The sequence below is a fragment of the Sebastes umbrosus genome, chromosome 22, assembly GCF_015220745.1.
Source record: "Sebastes umbrosus isolate fSebUmb1 chromosome 22, fSebUmb1.pri, whole genome shotgun sequence".
In the NCBI taxonomy this organism is placed as follows: domain Eukaryota; kingdom Metazoa; phylum Chordata; class Actinopteri; order Perciformes; family Sebastidae; genus Sebastes; species Sebastes umbrosus.
In genome coordinates, this window is record NC_051290.1 from 8,850,887 (window position 1) to 8,867,945 (window position 17,059).

General features: G+C 39.9%; 1 protein-coding gene across 1 annotated transcript; it reads left to right on the top strand.

The window, feature by feature from the left end:
* Positions 1–6,191: 6,191 nt before the first annotated feature.
* Positions 6,192–9,074, top strand: LOC119482186 (histone H2A.Z). The gene is made up of 5 exons (XM_037759613.1): positions 6,192–6,347; positions 6,625–6,702; positions 7,754–7,867; positions 7,954–8,083; positions 8,735–9,074. Exons 1-5 carry the CDS (start codon positions 6,345–6,347, stop codon positions 8,794–8,796), a joined length of 387 nt encoding a protein of 128 aa, XP_037615541.1. The 5' UTR covers positions 6,192–6,344; the 3' UTR covers positions 8,797–9,074.
* The last annotated feature ends 7,985 nt before the right edge of the window (positions 9,075–17,059 follow it).

Sequence of the window (17,059 nt, forward strand, 5' to 3'; positions counted from 1 at the left end):
ATGCCAGTGCTGCATAGAGCAGATTTGAAGCTTGTTAAAATGCAATAACACAACATGCAGTTAAGAGAAAGGGATGTTTTGAAGACTCTTTCCCAATGATGTCATGTGATGTAATATAAAACATTTTTGCTGGGTCATAGTTTGCCTTTTGTTGATCTTTTGGGAGTGGCTTTTCAGCGCAAACACAGAACCTTTTAAACTCAGTACAGCTTTTGCAGCTGACTCAAATCTCAGGAAATATCAGATCTTCCAACAGCCTGTTTACATTCTATGATTAAAAACGTATGCAGTTTTAAACTAATATCCAATAATATCTTTGAGACCCAGTGTTTTTACAACAGGATTCAGCATTTCACCATCAGATTGTTATTCCTGGCTACAGAATAGAACATTAAGAACATCATGTTGGCGAATAAAATGGTAACACTATATATTGTATGGGTCCATAATTTCCTATTCATTCCCTAGGAAGTTTCCCAGAAAGAACTATGTAATCTGGTACTAATTATAGGATAGTGACTAATTTTACTAAGACATAAGTATAGAATAAAGCTAAAATAAATAAAACCTGAAGAAAATAAATTGCAAAATCTAACTCATTGAATAAAATCAAAAAAATCTTTCCTCACTTTCTCCTCAGAGCAATTTTGAATTTTATTTTGATAGTTACAACCGGAAGTCTTCCAAAATCGTTTGTCGTTCTACCTGGAAGGGCGCAGCCTGCACGAGGAAGCGAGGAGGAATGGGCGTGGTCACAACGAGAGTATTTTTGATTGACACCCTGGGGGGCGGGGTCTCTGCATGCACATTAAATATTTAGCTTGAATTTCTGCAGAAACAATGTGCTATTGATGCTAATTAATTTAAACATTTACCTATCATAAAGCTGTATGCATAATGAGGTAGCAGCCAATTAATGTCCCTTTTATTATGAATGAAAGCTCATGTCATGTTAATTCAATTGGTCCAATTGTTGTTCATCTTCATTCTTCATTGTAGTAATATAAACTACAAGATCAAATTACCCTAAATAAAGCACTACACTAGTGTATGTCCAGTGTGTTTGTGTGTCTGAATGCATGCACATGTCTAAACATCCATATAAGTCCAAATGCAGCGTCAGCAGGACTACATTGTTCCCCCCCTCGGCTCCCGAGAGGTTTATAACCCTTATTCTTCCATTCTTCCAGGAACAGACGACTCCCCTCCTACACACACACACACACATGCACACACTTTTGCATGCATTAGCATTGTCCCCTCCTCTCCATCCTCCATCCATCCTTTTCCTTAGCTCTTGCGTCCTCCCTCCCTCCCTCCCTCTCAAGCGTCCCATTGGACCATCTGTCAAAGTCCTATCGGACTAGTTGTCCAGCTGCGACCAGGCCTAGTGTGCGGAGGGGGTTAACTTTCACTACATGCACTTGTAAAATCCATTAACAGTCACTGGTTAACTCAATCTGCCCACTGTATTTCTCTGAGATCGTAATGAAAGCATAACACCTCCCCCACCCATGGGGACATTGTGATATTGCTTGGTCTGCTGCATTGCGTTCTCCTTTGTTTGTTTTTTTTCCCATCTTATCATATCATGGGGCCACTAAATTAGATGCTGTTTGCTTTAAGTCAGGTTAACTGATCTATTAATTATAACATAAATTAAAAATAAATTAATAAATCAGTGCATACATTTTGGTGACGGTGGTAATACTGTGACAAATACTGAAGAAAAGAAGTTTGCAGCATGATGGTCAGTCAGGAATGTAGGGTTTGACCATTGCCTGCATTGAGGTCAGAAGGTCAGCTTCTTGAACTGAACATGTTGTACAGCAGGAATCTGCAGGAGCAGGCTACTGCATGTTTACTGAGAACAACAGTTCATCATCCAGGGTCACGCCCTCGCTGTCCGAGCTGGCAACACCACAGTACTACCACAATGGTGATGGACAAACCTCTGCACGTGCACGCTTCACACTGAAGGAACTGTTGTCAACTGTTTTATCATTGTGGCTAAGACTTTTTATGATTTGTCTTGTTGTTTCGATTTTAAAGGGGACACATCATGCTCATTTTCAGGTTCATACTTGTGTCTGGGGATTCTACTAGAACATGTTTACATGCTTTAATGTTAAAAAAAAAACATTATTTTTCTCATCCTGTCTGTCTGGATATACCTGTATTCACCCTCTGTCTGAAACGCTCCGTTTTAGCACCTGTCTCTTTAAGACCCCTGCTGTGATTGGCTTGAGAGAAAAATATGGTGCACTCTTGCAAACGTAGTTCTCTTTTCAGTCCTTGTGCACATATACTGCGTATCTGGAGTGCCTTCTAAACCACAAACTGTGAAATAAGACAACCCAGTCAGTTTGTTTGTGGGCTGCCTGGATCAGAAAACATGGGATTCAACAAGCCAATCAGATTTGGCTCCCCTTCCTATGTCACAGACTCATTAGAATCATAGACTGTATAAGAAGTGGATGAAGTCACCGTGATGTCACCCATTGGTTTTTGGACTGACGTTTTGAAGCCTTGAGTTTGGCATTTTGGCCGTCGGCCGTTTGGCAGTCACGTGATGGAACTATTTCTTGACAAAAAAGACTGTAATGACTGCATGACCTTAACCCTACTTCTGGTGAGGGTTTTAACAGTGGCAAAAGCTTTACTACGCAGTTTGCTCCATCCAACACTTCAGGGTATAAAGAACATAGCAGCCTCTAGGAGCTCTTAGCTTCTCTCGATGATGAAATACATCCTGAGCAGCTGTGGATCATCTCGTTTTAATATAAACATACTAGAGGAGACATGGGGTCAGGAGATGAGCTGAAACACACACTCATGATCATCCTAATCTCTCTGGGAGCGACACAACACGAGCTGACCACAAAAGAAGCAGCGACATAAACTAAAGCCTGCTAATGAGTGTGAATATTCATGCTCTTCATTGACCCACATGCTTTAGGAACAATGTTATCAAATGTCTCCACTTGTTTTTCAGACCAGTGACCCAGTAATCTGGTCTCCAGTCAAACAGCTCTGGAGTCTTTTCCCACCAAACATTTTTTTTTCTGTTTTTCTTTGAGTTCCAGCAGGCGGAGTGACATCACAGTTTCTCACGCTCTTTGTCCATCCATCCTTCCTCTGAGCTCTCCCTCTCTTCCTCTCCCATCATCTTGTTTTTCCCCATGTGGGTTGTAGACACTTTGTTGGTTTCCTGTCACTTGTCTCTCAGGTGCAGATGGACATACATTCACTCGTCCTCTCTCAGCTTCATAAACCAGCTGTGACTGCATTATGTTGTGTCATTAACATATTAAAGGGAAGTTTCTCTGTAGTCAAGTTAAATGTCAGTTCAACACACGAACGCACCAACAGGAGCCAGCCAATCATGGTCCAACATGAAACTAGAAGTAGAGACATTTGTGTCGAGCAGTTAAATTTCAAAAATGTTATAATTAGCTTTGATGAACTGAAAACACACTGTGAAAAGGTTAAAGTTCTAAGACAAAAACCAAGACGACTCCCAGATCGGACAAAGACGTTGTAACGACCTGTCAATCAAGGTAGCCACGCCCTAAAGCATCCCCTGTTGAGGTCAAGAGGAACAACTTCAACACATATACAACAAGATATGTTGTAATTCTAAACAAAAAGAACGAATCAAAACTTTTTCCAAGTTCTATTTCCAGTTGAATTCAGTGGGAGTTTTATTTCTGCAATTTACTCTTACTTCCTAGTTCACCGACACCGCTGTTAAACTTTCAACCAATGACCAGCGTCCTGTGAAAAGTTCTCGGTCGTCTCTGACCTCACAGGAGACTAAAGCGACCTAAAGAAATACAGGCTAAGTGGAGGAACTCAGGGTGAAACCTGGGACAGATGGAGGGATGGTGGAGGACACATGGAGAAAAAGACTTACCATACTTTAAGAAATAGGCCAGTTAAAAGCTCAGTGGCAGAGGCAGGAGAGACTGGGAGGAGAATGAGCGAGCGAGGTGGAAATCAGGAGAGGGAGTGAGTGATTGAGGGACTGCTGAAAGGGGAGTATGCCTGGGAATGAATGGTATGAGATTTAGACATGACCAACCCACTACCAGCTGTGCATGTTGTCCCAGACACACACACACACACACACACACACACACACACAGATTGTCTTATCAGGTCTCGACACACACCCCTCTCTGACTGGAGCCTGTTACACATTAACACTGACGTAAAACAGGATGAAAAGGAGACTGAAATCTCTCTGGTTTCATGACTCCTACAACTGCTGCTGATATCAGGCTGAACTAGAAGCTCTAGTATGTGATCGATCACCATAACACAACTAACCACTGTCACAAACCTCTAATGTGGTCTAAAAGCAATAATGCATCTCCCACTACCATAAAAATAAGAGGTAAACAGACTTTGAATATATATATATATAATAGTTTTTGATTACTTTGTTATGTTATTGTTATATTATTTTTCCATAATTTACAGATATGTCTTTTTTTTAGGAAAATAAAATGAACAAATAGAGTATATATATACAGTATATATTTATATATATACATACACACACATAGTATACATATTTAATCACGATTGATTAATCGCAACTTAAAGGCAAATTTGTTTTATCTGTTCAAAATGTACCTTAAAGGGAGATTTGTCAAATATTTAATACTCTTATCAACATGGGAGTGGGCAAATATGCTGCTTTATGCAAATGTATGTATATATTTATTATGGGAAATCAATTAACAACAGAAAACAATGACAAATATTGTCCAGAAACCCTCACAGGTACTGCATTTAGCATAAAAGAATATGCTCAAATCATAACATGGCAAACTGCAGCCCAACAGGCAACAACAGCTGTCAGTGTGTCAGTGTGCTGACTTGACTATGACTTGCCCCAAACTGCATGTGATTATCATAAAGTGGGCATGTCTGTAAAGGGGAGACTCGTGGGTACCCATAGAACCCATTTTCATTCACATATCTAGAGGTCAGAGGTCAAGGGACCCCTTTGAAAATGGCCATGCCAGTTTTTCCTAGTCAAAATTTAGTTAGGATTTCCATTAGTCATAGGATTTTTTTATTTGGGCACAAGAGAAAGCACCTCACTTAATTAAACTAGATTTGTTTAAAACTTGCTAAAAACCTGACATAACATTTATCAGTGCAACTTGCAGTTATACTATAGTGAGGTAGAGCTGGTGGCTTTAGAGCAGAGACTGCATGTACAATCATGTGCATTCACTGCCCTCATGTGGTCTGAGAAAGAAACTACAACAGCACAATAAACATTGAAATGGAATGAAATTCAACACTTGTCATGCTTATTCAGCTCAGGCCTTCAGTTAAGAAAATGGATGGATGAATCATGACTGTACAAATTTTCAAGTTTGTAGAAGAGACAGTACTAGGGATGTGGCAACACATGAAATTGCTTCTTTTAGGGAGAGAAGTGATTGGCAAAATAGGTTTTAAATCTAAGAAAAATGTCATATAACAGGAAACACAATCAACAGCAACAGATTATTTGCAAAAACTTTTGTATTAAGAGTTTTGAAATAATAAAAAGTAGGATACATTTGCACACAAGTTATTACCACAAATTCGGGGAAGTTGCTGCATTTATAGTAAAAAAAGAAAAAAAAATTGTGTATGAAATGGACTACATATGATGGTCCACTGTGTCATTTTGATAATATTAGTATGCAGTTTTTAATGTCAAGGTTCATGTGATGTGATGATGTGCTTGTCCAAACAAACAAATGTTGCCCTTATTATCACTCAACACATCAATTTAGCCTGATGACACAACTACTTCAGATTATATATATATATATATATATGTATATATACATACACATATATATATATATTTATATATTTATATATATATATTTATATATATATTTATATATTTTTTATTTATATATATATTTATATTTATATATTTATTTTTTTTCCTTTTGGTTCTAAATCAAATAAGGAATAAATAAGCTGTGAAAGAAAACAGTTTTTTCAGAGTAACTTCTTTCATAACTAAAAAAAGACAATGAGAATAGACTGTCTAAATATCAGAACTACATTACCCATAATTACTTGCAACGGAAATATAACCACTGACGTCTCTTCCTCATTCATTGGCTGAACGCCAAAGCAGGAAACCCAATAACGCAACCTGATTGGCTAGCGCTCCCCCTCTAGTTACCCGGATGAAGATTTGCTATATAATAGAGACAATTGAAGGCGGTAGTTGTAGTTCCAACCAAACAGTCGATACTCGCTAACAAGATTTTAACATTTTTTGCTGCATTTACAGACATTATTAGTGGATTTTAACTATGGTAAGTAGTTGATAAAACAGTGTGTGCGAGTAGTTATTTGGCAATACATTTTAAATAGAGCATTTTGGGTGAATAGCTAACTGTTAGCATGCTAAGCTAAGTTAGCTTAGCATGCCAAGCTAACTTAGCTTAGCATGCTAAGTTAGTAGAAGCATGCTGTGTGGGTCTAGAAAACGCTCAACAAGGCGGTTAAAGTGACACTTTGTAGGTGATTTTATTACATAATAATAGATAATGTGGTGGCTGTGAGTTGATTAAGTGTGTTGGTGTTTTCCAGGCCGGTGGTAAGGCAGGTAAAGACTCCGGGAAGACCAAGACGAAGGCTATTTCTCGCTCGCAGAGAGCAGGGCTGCAGGTTGGTCCATTGAGATTCATTCATTCTGTGCTAACAAGCTAAGTAAACCAGAGGTTATACTCAGCCTGGCCGGCTCTCACCTGCAGGCCAGTGAACCCTTTTGTTTCTCTGCACCTCGTTTAAAGGTGCCTTAACCAACACAGCACTTCAGCAACAAAAACCTTTAATGTTGACAGGTAGCATTTAAAATCCAATCATCAATGTAACCAACTTGTCTTTAAGCTTTTGACATATGGACTGTAGTAATGGAATAATTCAATGAATGTATAAATTGCACCAACATGTTTTGGTATAAAATATTCTGTACTTAAATGTAGTGCACAATATTCAATAGGACATTGTTTAAGTTATGTGAAACTTTCAATATCTAAGTAATTTTTGCAATGAAGTTTCATTCCATCTTAAACTGTACTTGATTTTAAAACATATTTTAAGGATGTGCTTATGGACCAAAATTAATTTAACACCACTAAAGAACAAATCTCAGAAAGAAATCTTGAAATCAACTTCCTCTTCAGCCATCCTTTAAAGAATAATGTCAGACCACCACTAGATGACACTATAACACCTCTACAATCCTACTACTGGATGAAGTCCCAACCATGGCTTCCATTATTCTGATATATGGAGCTCATGTCACTAGAAGTCTGGGCCTGTATTTATCAAGCATCAGGCTCATTCTTGGGAGGTTCTGTGAGAATGAATGACATCAGTAATTGTGAAGAAATAATGTAGATTCAGCCAACTGAAAATACTGACAAGTAGACCTTCATTATTCCAACATCAGTGGTGTATCCAGGCAGACAAAACCATGTCCAACTTATTGACCTGGATGACTGAGTGGAAGCTGCACTTAAAGTAGACATGGAGTCATCCTTAAGGTCAGTTTAGAGCTGCATTAACCAACATAGCATTAGTGAAAGCAAGATTTTTTTTTTAAATGTATTTATAGGACTTCATTACCCAGAAGGTTTTCAGCCTGGTCGTCTCTCACCAGCAGGCCAGTGAACCCTTTTGTTTCTCTGCATCTCTTTCCTTTATCTTGCTGTAGTTCCCGGTGGGTCGTATCCACAGACACCTCAAGTCAAGAACCACCAGCCACGGCAGAGTGGGAGCCACTGCAGCAGTGTACAGCGCGGCTATCCTGGAGTACCTCACCGCCGAGGTATCTTCCGCCTTATCCCTCTCTCTCGAGAGCTGCTGTTTCCTGGCCCTATTGTAAAATGTCTGAACGCCTGGCTTTCCTTTCAGGTTCTGGAGTTGGCAGGAAACGCATCGAAGGATCTTAAAGTGAAGCGTATAACCCCACGCCACTTGCAGCTGGCCATTAGAGGAGATGAGGAGCTGGATTCACTTATCAAGGCCACTATTGCTGGTGGAGGTAAGAAGACAGTTGTGCACCTTGGTGGCATTGAGAAGTGCACATTGTTAAGCTTTAAGCTCTATTATTACAATATAAATTTCAATTATAAGACCACAAAATATAACTAAATGTAGCATTACAATAAATAAAATGTGTCTTACTCAATACATCATCATCAGTTGTCTAACTTGTTTTGCTGCTTCTTGAATTACTGATTAGCAAGGCAAGGCGGCTTTATTTGTATAGCACATTTCAGCAACAGGGCAATTCAAAGCGCTTTACATAAACATTCAAGAACATTGCGACAAAGTGCAAAAGAACATTAAGACATAATTAAAACAGTTATAAAAACATTAAAGATTAAAAAATAAAAACTAGGATAGAAGCTAAAATAGAATATCACACACTAGAGTAAAAGCTCTAGTGCAGTATAGAAGATCATTATCTGGTTTAATAAAAGGCAGCAGCAAACAGGAAAGTTTTAAGCTTTGATTTAAAAGAACTGAGTTGGCGCGATCCTGCAGGTTTCTGGGAGCTTGTTCCAAATATTTGGTGCATAAAAACTGAAATGTAACATAAATAGTATAAAAAGTATCAAGTAACTTAAACAGTTTGTGTTTTACTGCTCGGAAACTCTGTTAATGGCTCACCCATTTGTCCTGTGTCCAGGTGTGATCCCTCACATCCACAAGTCTCTGATTGGAAAGAAGGGCCAGCAGAAGACCGTATAACCTGAAGTGCTCTCTCTGGATGTCGTGCCATCTCAGGACGAAGTCTGCATCAAGTGGTTAAATGTCTTAGATTAGAACACCTGTAGGAGTTGTTTGTATGGTTGAGCTTGCATTTACTCACCTGGGGTATTTTTTAAAAGTGGCTTCAGAGAAGCTCATTTTTTTGTCTTTTGGCTTTTTTTTCTGGTGCTGCAGTTTGTGTTGAAACTTTGCTTTTGTGGCGTTTGTTTGTTTAAAGTGGTGTTTTAATAAAGCTCTTATTGGGCATTTTTGCAGTTTGTTCTTTCAGTTCTTGCATTTTCATGGGCTTGTTATCATTTCTACACTGTAGGTATTTCGGTTGGCTGCTCCAGTGTGGATGGTGTACATGTGTTTGGCTTATAGTGGTCTTAATCTTCCCAGTTTGAAAGAATCCCCCTCGGTCAACAAACCACAGCCTGCCATCGAAGACGGTCATGGCATGCTTGGAATCATCTTAAACATGCAAACCATTAGTTTCAGCCTTCTGTAGTTGCATGAATTGCAAAGCATGTTTTTACATCCTTTTACCACTGGACTGACATGACTTGGGAAAACCTTGTAGTCATTTTGGATTCCTGAATAAAGACTGGACTGGCACAGTCACACTGTTTGCATAGTGTGGTGTGTGGATGGCTTATTGCATGAAGGCAGTTGGACTACATTCCTGGTTTCAAGCTGGTTTGATTCAGAGTTAAAACCTCTGTAGTGTGAGTAGTGTTTACAGGTAGCATTTAAAATCAAACCGTCAATGTAACCAACTTGTCTTTAAGCTACTGTAAAATGTACTGAAGGAGCAGAATAATTCAATGACTGTATAAATTGCACCAATATATTTTGGTAAAAAATATTCCCTACACAAGGGGGTCATCCAATGTTCTAAAGGACATTTTTTAAGTTATGTGAAACTTAATATTTAAAATGAAGTTTGATTCCACTTGATGCCATCCTTTAACCATAATGTCAGACCACCACTAGGTGGCACTATAACACCTCTACAAGCCTCCTACTGGATGAAGTCCCCAACCATGGCTTCCATTATTCTGATATATGGAGCTCATGTCACTAGAAGTCAGAGCCTGTATTCATCAAGCATCAGACTCTTGGGAAGTTTTATGAGAATGAATGGCATCAGTAATTGACACTCAGAAGCTGTTAAAGAAATAATGTGGATTCAGCAAACTGAAAATACTGACAAGTAGACCTCCATTATTCCAACATCAGTGGTGTGTCCAGGCAGACAAAACCATGTCCGACTTATTGACCTGGATGACTGAGTGGAAGCTGCACTTTAAGTAGACACTGAGTCATCCTTAAGGTCAGTTTAAAGCTGCATTAACCAACATAGCACTTCAGCAACGCTTAGTTAAAGCAGAGGAAATCTTTTGGGATGTTTCCAGTAATCAGTTACAGTAAAATAGACTAGACATTGTCATGTTGTAGCCCCTTTCTGGGGGGCTTTATTGGACGTACACAATATAAAACTAATTCAACAATAAATGGCAACAGTTCTAAAAATTAATAAAAATTGAAAAACTAGAATAACAGGCTTGGAAAAGTCATCCTCTGATTTAATACTTCATAGAGCCACCTTTTGCTGTGATTACAGCCTTCAGTCTGTTAGAATATGTCTCTACCAGCTTTGCACATCTAGATTGGGGGATATTTGTACATTCTTTGTTGCAGAATTGTTTGAGATCAGTTAAATTTTGAGGTGAGCGCGATGGGCTGCTCTCTTTAAGTCCATCCACAGATTCTCTGACTTGGCCACTCGAGGACATTCACCTTGCTATTCTGAGGCCTGCAGGTTTTTTTTTGCCGGTGTGTTCAGAGTCATTGTCGTGCTGGAAGGTGATCCACCTGCTCATCTTCTTGTCTAGCAGAGGCCGCAGGTTTTCATCAAGAATTTGGATGAACTTGGCAGTATTTTTCCTTCAATCACGACCAACTACCCGGTCCCCACTGAAGAGAAACACCCCCACAACATCATGCTGCCACCACCATGCTTCACGGTGTGTTTTGGGTGGTGTGTGTTGCGCTTGTGAGTTCAAGGTCTCATCTGACCAATAAACCTTTTGCCACATGGTATCAAAGTGACTGAAAAAAAGACTTAATCTACACCTAAATTAGATTATTGTTGCCTTGTTTGAGAGTATCATTACTGGACCATTGAACTTCTAGCTGGGATGCACATTAAACACCAGGATCCAAGAGCCAGTTAACCACAGCCAGACTTTAGCTCACAGATAAGTGGCCTGTATCACACCGCTCCAGAACAATACCAGGATCTATTAAGGAGGTGGATACACACATTAAATTAAGATGTTGAAATAACTCAAAGAATATAAACCATATGTTGTCTGAAACAAATGATCAAAATCATTGTGAACAACTTACTGGGTTGGCAGCATGGTGTCAAACAAAAGGATTTGTGCAAACAATTTGCTGGTGTGTCAGTCAAAAGGGATGTGAACAGAACACGCCCAGCCTTTATATATAACCCCTCCTTCTCTAGACTCCTCCCCTTGATGATTCAGGTGAATCTGCTCCCTCTACCTGGTCTCACAGGATTGACTGCAGACTTTTGAACTGTGACATCCCATGTGTTTCTGGACAAGGAGTCATTAAAGGTCCCATATCGTGCTCATTTTCAGGTTCATACTTGTATTTGGGGTTTCTACTAGAACATGTTTACATGCTGTAATGTTAAAAAAAAAACTTTATTTTCCTCGTACTGTCTGCCTGAACATACCTGTATTTACCCTCTGTCTGAAACGCTCCGTTTTAGTGCATTTCCGTTGCAATTGCGTTGCTAGGCAACAGCTTGGGTCCTAGTTTACTTCCTGTCAGCTGATATTATTACACATCATACACTGCAACAGGAAATAAACTGGGACACATTTAGAATATTTATGTGTATTTGTGACATCACAAATGGACAGAAATACTAACGGCTTGTTTCAAACGCACAATATCTGAATACGGGCTGTGTGTATCTCTCAGTATATTGGAAATTAGCCTTCTCATCTCACTCTCAGAAAGAAGACAAATAATCGTATTTCCCCAAAATGTTGAACTATTCCTTTAACAAGCTGGCTGTTAGGATTTCTCTGAGTTGTATAGGTCCATTCATTTTTACTTAAATCATAATGTCGTGCTGTGAGATTGTTAATCCTCGATATCTTTTATCAAGACAAATAGGGTAAAGGGTTTTACAGGGTTCATTAAGGGGTGCCAGTTCATAGGCTTTAGGGAGTTTGCAAAGTCAAATTGTTTTCTTTTCACCCTTTGTGTCGGTGAAATGAGATGTGGCATTTAAAAATAATTGCGACAACTTTCCAGAGTGCCACAGACTTGGCTTGCACGCAGCACCGGAGCTGGTCTCGCTGGCTTGTCCAAACTAATCAAACGTGCAGGAGACGCTGAGGTCCTTAACCGGACAAATGAGTCCAAACACTACCTGGGTGCACTCGTCATTGTGCCTCATTTATGTGGAAATAATGAGAGGAATAATTAGTAAACTGATCCCATATGTGACAGCAGCAAAACTCACAATGGTCCTGGTTGGTTTATTTGATCATGGGAACGGGTCGGCTCGGTCTACTTCTCAGTTCTCTGGGATTGATGCAGACATTTTTTGCTTTTTTTCTTCATTTCAACAAGACGTAGTAGTTATTTTTTTTTTTGTCTTGTTCAGGGTTTCTTGTGGCTAAAGCCTTTCCCAGCATGCACTGGATGAAACAATATGAATTATTCCTTTTTCTTCAGGAAGTTTAGGGGTACTTGCACAAATCAAAACTATTATAGTCATTATTCTTTATTTATTAATTAGTATTTATAGTCTTATTGTTTGTTTGAAGTTGTACGATTCACCATGTAACATCCACACATAAAAACTAGGTTTTATAACAGCAATAACATTGTAAGTGGTACATTTACTGAACATGGGATTGCACATTTAGCCTTGAGTGTTTCCTACATTAATTAAGGTGATTTTTAAATGAGTGTCTTTAAACAGATGTCTCAATGTCCCACATTTCAGACATGACTGTCCCACATGAGAAAGTCTAGATTTGTCTGAGAAAACTTGGCATTAGAGTACCGATATGTCCACCATTTCTTTTATGAGTGTGATATCTGCATTTTCTTTTTTGGTTTGATTAGGACACATGCTGTGGATTTCAGAGAGGTACTGGGTTTGGATTTAATGTAGTGGCTTCATATCACAATATATTCCAGAAATTTGAAATGCAAAAATGTCCCACATTAGGCTAATTCACCGTATGTTAAAAAATGTTTTTCCCTTTCTGCTTCTTTAGCTCTGGTTACTTTTGGATTCATGCACGCTACGAATTTGCCTCAGTTTATTTCACCCAAACAGTTGAGCTCTCACGTGTGTGTACCAGAACTGATCAGAAGTTTCCCCAGAAGTCAAAATGGGTGTAATGAACTTCAAAACGTGGTCAGTTTGTGTCTGCTCGGCTACTGATGATTTGTTTTGTGGGCTTGATCTAAACCGGAGTGCTGAGGAGGCTTTCCACCCCCCCCAACGCAACCATTAAGTCAAATAAGTGTAGACTGCGGGGGGGCTCATTTTAATTTGGTTCTAATTAAAGTGCAGGAAGTGAAATAACGGCGTTCACCTACCTTCCTTCCTTCAGGCTGGACGGTCTCTCTCTCTCTGGTGCTCTCTGGAAACCATTAGCACATCTGGCCTCACTGGATGGATTTTTTTTTTTTTTTACAGAGCTCATAACAGCATGTCATCACAAGTTAGATGAAGAATGAAGAAGCTCACTTCCACGTCTCTGAAAAGACTTTATTATGGTGGTTCTGATATGCATAATTTATACAATAAAGTGCATAGACTGTACTAATGTTTACATCAATGACATTACTGGCAGGTATGTAAGAAACAGAAATCCTATATTGTACTGCATGTACAGGAAATGATGTGTTGATGGATGCTTTCACTTTAAAGGAGCCCATTTACTACAAGCCACTCATACTTTACATCACAACTAACCCTTTTGCAAACCTTGTGACATAAATGTGTCTTTTAAATTTGACGTCAGTCTCATGTTTGAAGTGCATCCTCACGAGTGCATTCTATAAAGTCCTATCCACATGTTGGTCATTGAAAGATATCTCTAAAGTGATTTCCTGAAGCCTCTCATAAGCTGCCAGATCAGCAGCCGCTTTGTTTTTGGCCTCAGCACACAAAAAAAGTTCTCAGCATGAAATATTTCTGCAACCGAGCGACTGTAAAAAGCTTGTCAACTCAGCAACCGAGCGCACTACAAAGCAGACATAACGCTGGGTTTGATAACACAGTTAGAGAGAAAATGAGGCGGCTGCCGGGGAGGGCTGGGAATTGAAGTGTTTTTTTTTTTTCCTCTTTCCTTCTTCCTTGTTCAAGTTCACACTCGGGTCCATCTGGTGGCAGGTGGTTCAGAGCAGCTGAATAGGCAGCGGTCCAGACTCTCCTCCTCGCCCATCACACATGGCTAACTTATCAGAACAGACACAATGAAAGCAGCAACGACACTCACCGCGCCTGTAATCTCTGTCAGGGATGAGACTTTGATTCACAGATGCTTTCAGCACATTTGTCGACATTTTTTCCCCCCCTCCTTTTCCTGTTGGGTTCTGTGGCGGCTTGGCATTGTCTGTTGGTTAGTGTGTGTGTGTGTGTGTGAGAGTGTGTGTGCGCTCACACAGACGGGGTGGGCTGGCAGGGGTCACGGTTCGCCGGCCCGCCTAGATCCATCAAGAGGAACAAAGCAGGGGGAGAAGGAGCAGTGCCAAGCCCCTCCGAAATCAAAGACCAGGTCTGGGATTGGGATTCGCTCCAAAAGGCTGGACCCATTTCAGTGGTGCAGGGGGTCTCGGGGAGCCAGGGAGGAGGGGGGAGGAGAGGAGAGGAGTTAAAAAACAAGAATCAAATCCACCACAGCGTCTGAGGACGAGGCCGGTTGAGAGAGCTGACTGAAGCCTCCGCGTGCAGCATCCCTCCTCGAAACCTCCCCCTTTGAAGTCTGCTCTGCTTTTGTTCTTTACATAACTTGATCTGATATTTGAAAGGCTAATTTGTATGCATTCTGTGAGCGGGGGGGTTGGTGGTGGTGGTGGTGGTGGAGGGAGGACCCGCAGAACCGCCACCGCCACCCAGAATTCCACAGGGGAGCTGACAGGAAGGTCAACACGATTGGCCACAGGGGGAAACGGGGGACACAAGCAAGCTAAAAGCAGATGAGAAGTGTCTTTGAGTTATTGCAGCTCTGTGCAAATTTGATGACAATGGCCGAGTGGTCAGGGGGCTGAAATCCCTCTGCAAACAAGAGGGCCGCGCATGCTTTGGTGGTCTTCATTCTGCCATCAGCTTCTCTGACGGAGGAGACAGCGATAGGCTGCGAAAGCAAATATGAATACTTCATAGGAGATCAAATATGGCTGATTTACATGAACCGGACTGCCACATTTTGTACTTTAATGCTATATTTGTATTAAAGTAATTAGTTCATCTGAATTAAAGGTACTATATGTAACTTTCAGGAAATCCTTAATGACACCTGTGGCCGTTGAACACACTGCAGTCAGCATCCCTCCACATCGTCCATTAATACCTGACCTAACTAGCTTGCAGTTTGCAAATCACTTTATTCGTTAATGTTACGATGCAACCAACGGTGAAAAGTTAAGGGATTACCAGTTGCTACAGTTAATCCTGAGGGGGACGAGAATGTCTGAACCAAATTTTGTGGCAATCCATCCAATAGATGTTGGAATATTTTACTCAAAACCATAAATGTGAACCTCATAGTGGAGCAGAGAGGAAAAGTCAGAGGATCACTAAAATCAGTAGAATTCATCATTAGGAAACCATGAATGTCTGTACAATATAAACTGCCAATCAATCATATTGATGTTGTTGATGTTGAGATATTTTACAGAATAAGTGAAAACTCATTAGGATTGGGTATCTGTACCAAAATCCAGTATTTGGATAAGAAAAACACAGTTTACAATCCAACTTCCTGGTGTAACTTTGACCTACTGTACTTACTGGAATTGTGTGCACACAGTTTCCGTGTGGGATTATGCAACCCTTTACCTTCACATAGAGTAGTGGCTAAACTGTTGGCTTTTTACAAAAGGTGTGATCATCAAATGGCTAGCGTTACTTTTAGTGATGTTGCCACATTTAGAGTAGGGATGGGCAGATCAATACTGTGATTATTGATACCGACAAGCTACTCATTTGGTATTGATTACTTTAAAAAAAATATCAATAATAAAATGCAATAAATAGAAATGTGTGTGGCTGCATCATTTCTAAATGTTTCCACCACTTTTGTATCATGTTTGTGCCAAAACAGCCCACAGACATATTTAGCTGGCTTTTCCAGCAAGATGCACTATTAGTGACAATAAAGAGTCACACACAGCAACCTGAGTAACCTCTTCAAACATTTAATTACAACACACCCTGAAAGTTATAATGAGGCTAATTATTTCTGTAAAATACTGGACTATTTTTTACACTTTTATATTTGTTTTTGTAATAAATTATTATTATTAATGGCAGGTTTGTGTCATGTGACTTGCCTTTGAGTGTAATGATCTTTTTTTTTTTTTAAATGACCATTATTTTGAAAAATCACCTACCCATTTAAAAAATTATCGATATCCGTATTGTTAAAATTGTCACAAAAAGCATCGATAGCGTATCAAATTAAAGAAGTTTGGTGTCGCCCATCCTCAGTTCTGAGAAGAATTACTTTGGTGAGTAAAGCGTCATCATAACCGATCACCAGAGCTACGAGAATAACTGAGTTTTTTCTATAAGCTTGAAGTTTGTATTAAGGATTTTTTATTTTTTTATCTTGAATTTGGATGAACACCTTTAAATAATCAAGCCATTACCTAAAACGTGTCAACAACAGAACAACAGAAGGCATTTAGTCCATTATATCTCCATCACGTTGGCCCTGCATGGAAGCTACACCTGCCTCTGTGCAAATAACTCAAAATGGCTGGAGCAGCGTGCCTTCAGACGGCGCTGGGGAGGTGAGATGAGGGAGGAAGGAGAGACTTTTCATCAACCTTGAGCTTTAATGACTTCCTCGAGGTGCTTTTTGACTACCGTCCAGAAGCTCGGTGGGAGGGGGAGCCTTTCTCCTCCGCCTTGGCCTCGTGCCAGGGTGACAATCAATGTCTCTGTGTCTCTTCTGTGGGAGATTAT

Coding starts and splice junctions, on each gene's coding strand:
- LOC119482186 (XM_037759613.1), top strand. Junction 6,703..7,753: donor CGCAGAGAGCAGGGCTGCAG/GTTGGTCCATTG, acceptor ATCTTGCTGTAG/TTCCCGGTGGGTCGTATCCA. Junction 7,868..7,953: donor TGGAGTACCTCACCGCCGAG/GTATCTTCCGCC, acceptor CTTTCCTTTCAG/GTTCTGGAGTTGGCAGGAAA.